The following is a 12,029-nucleotide window of genomic DNA, read 5'->3' as shown; positions in this document are numbered from 1 at the left end:
GCCTCGTACATCTGTTGCTACAATGATTTTCGCACACCAGTGGCTGAAAGACAGAGTGTGCGCTGTGCCAGCACACTGAACCCTTTCGCGGCAGGTGTCGGCCAAATTCCAGCTGATTCACACCAACATCTAACACCGCTCACTTGGCACTTAGAAAATGTGCGGCCATTCACACTATCATCATGAAAAGAGTCAGCAGACGATCACTGTTGAGGTGGATGTGAAATCTGTCTAAGTGCCCCACGACTCTGGAGTTGCCGAGTGTACATGTGATGTGCCAGAGTGTCCCCCCCCAACACGTGCATGCCTGTGGTTCGCACACCCCCCGCAGGTGAGGCGCCTCTCATCTGATCAGAGTGACACCTTGGTCGGTGCATTGAATGGACGGAGGCATGGCAGCTGTTGACAACTCTGGTCCTGGACATCAGAGCTGCAGAACACGCACCATGTTTTGACGGACACGCACGTGTGTATGTTTGCTGTCCTCACATCGAAAAACATATCGATTCTGCGACGGGCTAGAGAGCGTGCACACTGACAGGCTCTTCCAGCTGGACTGGCCCTCCAGTTCATGTGGAAATGCAGCAGACAGTAAGCGGCGCGCCGCAGGACCATATGACAGGCCAACAGTACGACAAATACGCCACTTTCAGTCACATATCAGCAGAAATACGCCGTACCAAACACCGTTTGGTCAGTTATCACAGCGCTTTTTTCTTTTTTTAGAAAATACATTTATCTGCTTGTTGATTTTAACCATTTCACTCTCCTGTTATGAGACGGTGACTGTGTCGCAGTGGTAAAGTTTCTGTTTGGTAATCAGAGTGTGTGGGTTCAAATCCTGTGAGTGACATTTTTATTTATTTATTTAACCCCGGGGTTCTGTAATGTTTCCCCTTTTATGTATTATATATCAACCCAGTAATATTCACTAATTATACAGCTGGTTTTTATTTTATTTTCAGCAGCACGATGTGGTGCAGCTTGTCCCACAGTGCCAGCAGCTGCAGCAGCTCATACTGTGTTGCTGCTCAAAAGACACCGTTGCGTGCACGAACTGTTGCACTGGGATCGTGTACGCCTGCCAGTCAGCGCGATGTTTCACGGTGCGCTAATTCGAACTGTTTCGCCGTAATTCGACCAAATTCGCACTGTGTGAAGGGGCCCTAAGATATTATATTAGCAAACAAGTGACCTCTGTGTGCGGCTTTGATCACGGCCAAACTGCAAATATAGTGCAGCGGATAACTGAAAAAAAATGCTTCAAATGGTGATGCAAGCACCAAATTTGGCACACATACTCCTTAGACATTACTCTTTTAAAAATACTGGGTACCAACGTGAACTTTCAATAGGCGGCCAAGAAGAGGTCAATTGAAGTATTACACAGGGGTCAAAATTTAAAACTGCTCCAATCATATTCATTTTCCAATCATAATCGTATTCCATATTATTTGTCTGATCATAAAGATTCCAAAAAGGTATAGTTTGGACTATCTGTGAATGAATGGTCTGGAGTTATGGGGTAAAAACAGCAAGAACACTGAGAAAGGTCAATTTCAGTTTGTACAGGGGTCAAAAGTTAAAGTTGCTCCAATTTTGGTAAAAAGTGGTGCAAATTACTGGTTGAGCTAACAGGATTAATAAATGGAATAGTTCTGACTGTGTTGCGTGCTTGGTTTGCAAAGTAAAGGTTAAACAATATCGGCATCCATTGGATTCTATGACGTGACATAGGCTACCCTGTAACATGATAACTAAGCATGATACATGATGCAAACTATTCCTTTTTAAAACCATATTCACCCAACTAATAATTTGCATCACTTTTTACCAAAATTGGAGCAACTTTTAACTTTTGACTTTTAGTAAATATTCACTTATCTGCTGCACTAATATCAGCTCTCACCGGTTTTTGCGTGATCGAAGCCAAACACACATACGCACACAGAGCCTACATGGCTATTATTATTACTAAATGTACAAAACACCTCCATCAATTCAACAGCAGGTAGCTCCATCAACAAGCATCTTACAATTCAAGTACACATTTGCAAACACAGAGAACACAAAGATAACCTACATCACATTCAAGAATTTAATCTGATGACATGTTTGGCTACAGATTCACACAGTTTCTTTTTGTGTTGCAGATACTTAATATGTAGTGTGGAGCTCTTTGCAAGATGTTTTTTGACACATCGACCTGCTGCTGAATTGGTGCAGGGAGCTTTTTGTATTTGTGATTTCTGCATTTGATAGTGTTGCTTTAATTTGTCACTGTGACGTCCTAAACTAGACAGTCTAACAAAAGGACACTTGTCACGTTTCTATCAGTCATGAAACACTTGTGAAAAACACATGAACCATCAGGTTAAAGTGAAACCTTTAGACCATGAAAGGCTATAAGAGTGACTCGTTAGTCATCGCTGCATTTTCACGCAGGTGTGCAGCATCGTGGCAGGATCTCTGATTGATACCCGCTTTGCTGTCAGCTTTAACCAGTCCCAGTCTTTTCTTCAACAATTTGTCTTCATTATTCAGTTTAGTCCGGATTGCTGTTTTAATCTGGCTGCTATCGACGCCAAACTTGTCCGCCACATGATCTGGAAACAGAAAGATTATCAAGGTCAAGATCTCCATTTTGTCTCCTGTCATTCATAAATAATGAGGTGTGTGTCCTTCAAATGTCTCCCTGTGTACTACTTACCAATGAGACTTCTCAGGATGCCAGGCGGAAGTTGTGGCTTGTGGCAGTCTTCTCCAGTGAAGGAGCTCTTCCGACCTTGCAGGGAGTGCGTGGCCAAAGTTTCTCGGTCAAAAAGCATCATGAGGAGTGCTGATGTGTACTTCTTGTAGTCTGCCATTTCTGCAATGCGCTCGTACAGACTTTTTTGTACTCGGAGATTCTCCGCAAGATACAGAAAATCTTGACTGTCCTGAGGAAAAAAATGTGTATATTCACGTTAGATCCAAACCTACTAATGTACATGAATGTTTTGTAAAATGGGACTGAGAATCAAAAATATAAATGAGCCAGACAATGCACTGATGTATAACAAACGTGAATATTTTCCATGAATTACTGAAAACTGACTTTAACTGTTAACAGTTGACACAAACTGCAGCTGATGAAAAAATGCAGATGATGCAAACTACAGTTGATGCTATCTGCTGCTGATAGTAAGTGCTATTAATGCACACTGCTGCTGGCGCTAACTGCTGCCAATGTTAATAATTACATTGAATATCATTAGCTAATATTAATATCAGCCAATATTAGTACATGTTGTTTTGCACTGTGATTGGGTCACTTGTGCTGTAAAAAAAAAATTCATATTAAAAAAATAACACAATGCTGAAATACCCTCGGCCATATGAGCATTTTCTTTTTTATAAATTGGAGTTGTTTAATTACTAAGATCCTACTGGCTTATGTACAATTTGTACATGTTCAATAAAGCCCCTCTATCAATCAATCATAAACAATATTTACGTTTCAATGGCATTTGCAGGAGTGCATGCGTCTGTGGAAGTTAGCTTTGAGTTAGTGAAACTTAGCATGCCCATCCGCGAAATGCCTTAGAAATGACTCCAGAGGTGTTATCAGGTTACAAAAACAGCGTTTTCAGTTTTAGAAGTGTTTATTTCTCGCTAGCTTTTACATAATATAAGACAAACAGGTTATATTTACACACAAACAAAATGGAGTTTTGCAGCTAGCTACCATCCTGTGATGTTACCATGCTAACATCCGCGAAATGTCTTGTAAATAAGTTTAGAGGCGTTATTAGGTTCCAAAAACAGCATTTTCAGTTTTATAAGTGATTATTTCTTGCTAGCTTTTACGTAATATATGAGAAACATATACATAAACACACAAATCGAAGTGGTTTTGGAGAAACCAGCCACTGATGGTACAGTGCTCTGATTGGCTGTCACCCTTGCCACTCAAAAACAAACAAACAAACAAACAGAAAAGATTGAAACAGAATGTGTCTTTATAACCTCTTAAAATAGGTCAAGGTTATCCATCTTTGAACTTGTCCAAGGTCTGTCTCCCAAGAATGTTCCCTGTGAATTTGAAGACCCTGGCAGTAGTAGGACTGGACTTATGCTGAGCACGGACAGATGGACAGACAAACGGACGGACGCAAAGCCTTCATAATACCCGATGGCCATATTTGATGGCCTCGGGAAAAAATGCATCTTCTCTCATGGAATATATCAATTTTTGAAAAAATAAAATGATTTTCATTAACTAGTACACTTTATTTACAAGCTTACTGATTAAATTGCATTACAATTTGTAAATATCTAAAGAGCTAGAATTCAGTGATAAGATAGTGTTTTTATTTGAAATGCATATCAATAAATAAATGAAATTCTTTGTGAAACCTGAAACATGTTCATACATTTTCAGATAGGTACTTCTGGTAAACAGTTAGGTTGACACAGCAAACACGCTGATGAAATTTAAACAATTTTACCTTTCACAATTATTACTTCATAACTTAGTGATCCCAACATTATCGTGGATTATTCAGCCAACAATAATTATGAAAGTCTAAATTGCAAAACGGCAAAATTCCAAATGAACAATTTCCAGTTAATGGCAAGCTCCCAAGTCATGTTTTTCCGTATTATTATTATATGCTGTGTTCATGACATGCCGTAAATCATAAATTATGAGGATGGTTGAACTTTTTGCTTAAATTCTGTGTTCTGATGTGCATTTACATTGTGCCAATTGTTTTTTATTTTTACTTTTGATACTCTGTGTGCTTCTTACCCTGTGTGCTGCTATACAATGCTGCTGGAACCTCAATTTCCCTGAGGGAGTCTTCCCAAGAGATCAAAAAAAAAGTTCTATCTAATCTAATTCATCCAACTTGATCTCATAATAGCTACAACACTGTTCCTCAAGCATGGCTGTGAAGACAGTAATATTACAAACTCTTTATGTTTTAAACAAATCATTTCCGTTTGTAAGATATGTTCACATTCTTTATATATTCTTACTTTTTGGAAAGACAACTAATACGCTCACTGAGTCGAGAGAGAAACACACTCATCTGAGACATTTTCCATTTTGGTCATTGAAAGCAAGCAGCTGTAATAATATATTTATGTGTCCCTTGAAAAGACAACAACAAAGCACCACATATATCAGTGCAGGCATCCATAGTGTTTTCACAGTCGAGCAAGTGAATGCACACTTTTCAGAACTCAGACATTCCCAACTTGGGTTTTCCAAGTTTGCCCTCATCTTGAATGTTGCATGAGTAGCGAGTGAGAGTCAAACCATAAACGATAGTCTGTGAGAGAGCTGCATCAGTCACACCAGCACACAACTTTTTACCATGTGACAATGTTTGATAGATGTGTATAAACTGGTTCTTTCTAAAACAAGCTGTTATCACAAAACACGAAGGATGAACCCTGACCTCAGGAATATTATGAACCATTGCTGCTGCAGCCTCAGGCTCAGGCAGAAAAGACAGAGATTCATCTTGAGGACAGAGTGGTGCAGCTCCTGCATCACTTCCATGTAGCACGTGATCCAGCGTGACTCGCAGTTCATGTGCTGTGTGTCTCATCTGCATCATCAGGGTGTTCATCTCTACAAAAGAATGAAAACAATTATAGAATGACGAAACTCGCATGCTAAATTATGACATGAATGACATTTAAATTAGTTAAGCTTGGCAATTAGCCACCTCTGCTCTAATGATGATGCAGACATATTTATGAGTTGAAATATATTACTATGACTTTCCACCCACCTTTCAGCTCCCTGAGTTCTCTCTCTGCCAAGATTCTACATCTGCGTTCGTATTTGAGTTGTGCTTGTAGTTGCTCTATCTTCATAAGCAGGCTGATCGTGTCTGTCCTGATGCCAGAACTTGCAACATTTTCTTCATCAAAGTCAATGTTTTCGCTCTGCCATGGAAGAACATTTAACAGGGAAAATTGTCAATTTTAGCAAGATAAATTAATAGAACTGCAACTGCTGCTTGCTTTTAAAAATTTTAGTCTGTGAAATGTTAAAAAAAAATGAGCAACAACAAAAATCCCTATAAAACATCTCAGAACTTAAAATTTCATATTTTATCATTTTGTTTGATGGCGGTTGGCTTAAAAGGTGTATTTCAGTTCATAATCTGTTTTTATTTACCATTTGCACTTAATGATGGATGGTTTTCATATTTTATCATCCAGATTGGCTTGACCTTGGCCAGTGCTATGAACGTCTGGGCTGCTCTTGCCGAGATTTCTGTTTTGGAACCTTCAGCTGTGCCAACAGCTTCCAACTACTGATATTGCTCGACTGTCTCTGGGAGTTTGCAAATATTTCCTCTCAAATCCCTTTTTAGTTATTAGTCATCACTCTGCCATAACACTGTGTTCGTCATCGTGTTGGCAAACTCAGCGTCACTGGTGATGCAAAGACATCTGTATCACCAGAAAAATCACAGATTTGTTTGACTCATCCTCCAATGCTGACTTTGAGAGCATCAGTCACATATGGCAATTATGTCGTTTCAGGTAGATGTTGAACACAGTGCTGGTAATAGAAGGTAACCTTGATGTACTCAAACAATCATTCTGAATCAATCTCCTACTGGGTCATTGACGAGCTCTGACAGATTAAATGTCTGGTCCAAGGACACAGACAGTATCGTGACATTACAGATGTGGAATTGAACTTATATATTATCTATACATTGACGGCCTAACTCCTAACCTGCAGAGCTCCCTGCTCTGTTACCTCCTTGAAGTTCCACAGCTCTGTGTCTGCGCATGTAGAAATTACAGTGCTATCAGCAACATTTAGTCCTGAAACAGCTTGTTTTAGACTTTTGAAACTTATGTAATAGAAATCCATATCTGAACAGCAGGGTCCAGTTTCATAAAGCAATCGACTCTTGTTTAGTTGAATGCTGTTGTTGTCAGTTCAGCTGCTCCCGTTATTGTTCGGGGTCGCCAGAGCGGATACAGTCAGATCTGCATAGGTATTTGGCACAAGTTTTGAATGAATGAATGAATGAATGAATGATTTATTCAGCACGCACAAACAAAATCTCTTATTTACAAAACAAGTCAAGAGAAAACAAAAATTAAAACATACAGAACAAAACTCAAACAATTTCCAATTTAGTGCGGCTGAAAGGGTGTGGGCAGAAGCAAAAGCTTATAAACGGCCACCCCGTACATCAGTTTATGTGTACAAACAAAAAATAAACATGAAAAACAATTACCAGTCAGCAATGTAACGCAGTGAAACATACAAAGTAATACAACAAACAAACAAACAAAAAATAGCCACACAGGCAATTTACTTAATTACGCAAACTACAACAAGTTAATATATTATTTTTATACAGTCTTTTAAAACAAGCCAATGTACTAGATACTTTAATACAATCTAAACAATCATTCCACACTCTACTCGTAACACCCTTTACGGAAATGCAATGACTTTTAGCAGTAGTTTGAATCTTTCTTCTATCAAACACCAAAGATCCACGCAAATTATAACTGAACTCTCTCAATTTAAACAGCTCCTGGACATGTTGAGGCAAGAGTCCATTTTTAACTTTATACATTATCTGTATTGTAAATTAATCAACCAAGTCATAAAATTTCAAAAACTGAAGACGAACAAATACTTAAAAAAGCTATAAGAGTGATACTTTACTTATCACTCTTATAGCTTTTTTTTTTTTTTTGGTAACAGAAATATTGGATTAGTATTTGTTTTATATGTATTTCCCCAAATTTCAATGCAGTAAGTCATATAAGGGACAAGTAATGAGTGATACAGTGAAACCAACAGATGTTGGGGGAGAAAGTACTGTACTTTGTACAAGATAGCAATAACTTTTGATATTTTGGACTCAATATGTTTTATATGAGTTTTCCAACTGAGCTAGTCATCAACAAAAACTCCAAGAAATTTAGTTGGACATACAATTTCAATTTCAATACCATTCAACAATAATTTACTGCTTAAATTTCTAGGCTTATTTCCAAATATAATGCACTTAGTTTTACCGAAATGAAGTGATAATTTATTAGAGTCAAACCAGTATTTAAATTTTTACAGTTCCCTCTCCACCAAGTCCTGATTTTACACCAGATGCCCTTCCTGACGCAACTCCAGTTGTACCTGGAGAAACACAAATAGCCGCTGGAGAGGTCTCCCATCCAAGTACTAACCAGACGCTGCACTGCTTAGCTTCTGAGATCTGATGGGATAGGGCTGACACAGAGCAGACTGGCTGCAATCTTGTTTAGTTAAATAAACTCAATCAACTAGTCTTTTGACAGTCATTGCACAAAGCGCTTAGTCAGCTAAAGCAGCTAATGCTGACTAAAGCTGACTAAGCTAACAGTCCATATGTGTCCCTAAATGTTGAGAAAGCTAGTTAATGAAACAAAGGCTGAATAGTTCATGGCAATGACCAACCCAGAAGTAAACAAAACTCTCACGCATTGGAGGAGTTTCTTGGCAATGGCACTCACGAGGCCGTTACGCCCATGAAAATCATAGACCAACGTAAAACGGCTAATCTGCAAGTTTAGACGCCAATGTAAAACAGTGATGAGATGGATAATGTTGGGGGATGAACCGCAGCTGAGTAAGTAAGTTTAATAGACTAAAAGTTTAGACTGCTTTATGAAACTGGGCCCTGATTACGATGTGAGACACAGCCACTAAGCCAGTCTGTGATCTATATAACATGCACACATGGTCTGCAAGAGAAAGACAGACCATTTCTCCTCGCCAAAGGGAGGGGCATAGCAAACAGTATCTCCTTTGCATTTAAAGCAACAAGCACAGAAAGAAATCACTTTGTAAATCTACAGTGTGTCAGATTTTGAGGTATTTATTATCAGAAATGGAGCGGAGCATTCATAACCATTTGCTCATTGGTATATAAATTACCTGCAAGAACAAATGAGTAAGATTTCATAAGATTATAATGAGGCCTTCGCGTCTGCACTTGAGCGGGCCCCCTCACGGAGGCAACCATGTTGATACAGTAGTCCAAAGGAAAATACTTTTGTCAGCATAATGCAATCTGCAACCTCACCACTAGATGATACCAAATAATACACACTGTGGCTTTAAGAGTGCCAAAAATATAATCATTGACTTTTAAAGTGTGTCACCTCTGTATTTATGTCACATTTTATCCATTCACTCACTCATTTTCTATACCCGAAGAGTCACAGGGAAGCTGGAGCCTATCCCAGCAAGTCATAGGGTGAGAGGTGGGGTACCCCTGGATAGGCTGCCAGTCTATCACAGGGTCACATATACATAGACAGACAAACACATTCACACTCTCACTCACACCTACAGTCAATTTAAAGTCACCAATTCACGTAACGTGCATATCTTTGGAAGTGAGAGGAAGCCGGGGCACCCAGAGGGAACCCACGGATAGGACATGCAAACTCAATGTCAGATTTGTATCTATAAATAACATCAAGTTTAGAAACAACTTGTGGCCTTGATGAAAAGACAGTTCATTTGTAAAATAGTGGATAATTAAGCAAAATAATTATCAATTGCTTTTAAAGTACAAATAAATTGAAAAATCTCTCACGTTGTGATTGGGGAAAGGTGAGTAGTTGGATTCCTCCATAGGATCACAGCTGAAAGAACGTGTCTCTGGGCTGACTTTCATCATTTTGGCTGGAGATTGGTTAGGAGCACCTCCAGCTTCTCTCTTTGGTGGCATGGAGTGAAAATAATCTGTGAAGAACAAGATTTGATCAGCAGATCCCATCATCAAGTTTTTGTCATCAGCATTTCTTGTTTTATCTCTGCTGACCCAGCCAGTGTGTGTTTTTCCTGCATTGTATTTGGTAAAATAAAAGTTTTCATATCTACAAAAATCATGCCAATACTGATATTTTGGTGAAAGGCTCATGTCAGCTGATATTATTGGCCAACACATACATATTAGTCAAGCTTTACTTTGAATTTGGTGAGTTGCATGATGATAACATTTATAGTTTTTGAGTTATTGTCTACACAAGTTGGCTGAGATGGATTAATCCACCCACTCATCTACATGCGTGTCTTTCAAGCCCTGTAATAGTAGCAAGTAAAATACATGCCCTTGCATACACAGAATGTGGGCAAATCAAATGGATCACATCAAACCATTTTTTTCAAATCACTTGGCAATACACTGAGGCCCTGTTTAGCACAGCTCATGCCACCTTTCCTTTTGATACAGACTCCAGATTTCAAAACACTGAGGTGCCGTGTTTAGTGATCATTAACTTGTAATATTGTCAAAATGTTCGGAGGCCATCTCCAGCAGCCACACATTCTATCAATGGTTTAACTGTTTGTACTTTACCATCCTGTTATACGCTTTGTGTCAAGTTTTCCCATGTAGTGACCATCAGGTTTTTTCCCCACAGTTGCTACCTTGTAGCTGGGTGGAGTACAGACTTGAGTAAATGGCAGGTCCAGTGTTCAAGAGGCAGATAAATGACATGCGAGTTCAGCCACAGCTACAACCCCTGGCAAAAATTATGGAATCACCGGCCTCGGAGGATGTTCATTCAGTTGTTTAATTTTGTAGAAAAAAAGCAGATCACAGACATGACACAAAACTAAAGTCATTTCAAATGGCAACTTTCTGGCTTTAAGAAACACTATAAGAAATCAAGAAAAAAAGATTGTGGCAGTCAGTAACGGTTACTTTTTTAGACCAAGCAGAGGAAAAAAATATGGAATCACTCAATTCTGAGGAAAAAATTATGGAATCACCCTGTAAATTTTCATCCCCAAAACTAACACCTACATCATATCAGATCTGCTCATTAGTCTGCATCTAAAAAGGAGTGAACACACCTTGGAGAGCTGTTGCACCAAGTGGACTGACATGAATCATGGCTCCAACACAAGAGATGTCAATTGAAACAAAGGAGAGGATTATCAAACTCTTAAAAGAGAGTAAATCATCACGCAATGTTGCAAAAGATGTTGGTTGTTCACAGTCAGCTGTGTCTAAACTCTGGACCACATACAAACATGGGAAGGTTGTTAAAGGCAAACATACTGGTAGACCAAGGAAGACATCAAAGCGTCAAGACAGAAAACTTAAAGCAATATGTCTCAAAAATCGAAAAATGTACAACAAAACAAATGAGGAACGAATGGGAGGAAACTGGAGTCAACGTCTGTGACCGAACTGTAAGAAACCACCTAAAGGAAATGGGATTTACATACAGAAAAGCTAAACGAAAGGCATCATTAACACCTAAACAGAAAAAAACAAGGTTACAATGGGCTAAGGAAAAGCAATTGTGGAATGTGGATGACTGGATGAAAGTCATATTCAGTGATGAATCTCGAATCTGCATTGGGCAAGGTAATGATGCTGAAACTTTTGTTTGGTGCCTTTCCAATGAGATATATAAAGATGACTGCCTAAAGAGAACATGTAAATTTCCACAGTCATTGATGATATGGGGCTACATGTCAGGTAAAGGCACTGGGGAGATGGCTGTCATTACAACATCAATAAATGCACAAGTTTATGTTGATATTTTGGACAATTGAAAGGATGTTTGGGGATGATGAAATCATTTTTCAAGATGATAATGCATCTTGCCATAGAGCAAAAACTGCAAAAACATTCCTTGCAAAAAGACACATAGGGTCAATGTCATGGCATAGGGTCAATGTCAATGAGCAGATCTGATTTGATGCAGGTGTTAATTTGGGGGATGAAAATTTACAGGGTGATTACATAATTTTTTCCTCAGAATTGAGTGATTCCATATTTTTTTCCTCTGCTTGGTCTAAAAAAGTAACCGTTACTGACTGCCACAATCTTTTTTCTTGATTTCTTATAGTGTTTCTTAAAGCCAGAAAGTTGCCATTTGAAATGACTTTAGTTTTGTGTCATGTCTGTGATCTGCTTTTTTTCTACAAAATTAAACAACTGAATGAACATCCTCTGAGGCCGGTGATTCCATAATTTTTGCCAGGG

The 12,029-nt window shown here is 38.8% G+C and overlaps 1 protein-coding gene across 3 annotated transcripts in view; it reads right to left on the bottom strand.

Annotated features, from left to right (window-relative positions):
- Positions 1 to 1,888: 1,888 nt before the first annotated feature.
- The window catches only part of LOC117506770, a 24,466-nt gene continuing 14,325 nt past the window's right edge, over positions 1,889 to 12,029 (bottom strand). For 2 of the 3 annotated variants that reach the window (XM_034166365.1, XM_034166364.1), the window contains 6 exons: positions 9,625 to 9,769; positions 7,703 to 7,708; positions 5,787 to 5,941; positions 5,448 to 5,623; positions 2,711 to 2,939; positions 1,889 to 2,606 (listed from right to left, as the gene is read on the bottom strand). In XM_034166365.1, coding sequence (XP_034022256.1) covers positions 2,404 to 2,606; positions 2,711 to 2,939; positions 5,448 to 5,623; positions 5,787 to 5,941; positions 7,703 to 7,708; positions 9,625 to 9,755 — 900 coding nt within the window. In that variant the 5' untranslated portion in view covers positions 9,756 to 9,769 and the 3' untranslated portion in view covers positions 1,889 to 2,403. Of the gene's footprint in view, positions 2,607 to 2,710; positions 2,940 to 5,447; positions 5,624 to 5,786; positions 5,944 to 7,702; positions 7,709 to 9,620; positions 9,770 to 12,029 lie in introns of all 3 variants that reach the window. The other variant, XM_034166366.1, reaches the window with a different exon arrangement.

This window comes from Thalassophryne amazonica, chromosome 3 (assembly GCF_902500255.1).
Source record: "Thalassophryne amazonica chromosome 3, fThaAma1.1, whole genome shotgun sequence".
NCBI classification, from domain to species: domain Eukaryota; kingdom Metazoa; phylum Chordata; class Actinopteri; order Batrachoidiformes; family Batrachoididae; genus Thalassophryne; species Thalassophryne amazonica.
Note: the sequence above shows the minus strand (reverse complement) of the source record. Positions and strands in the feature narration are given on the sequence as shown.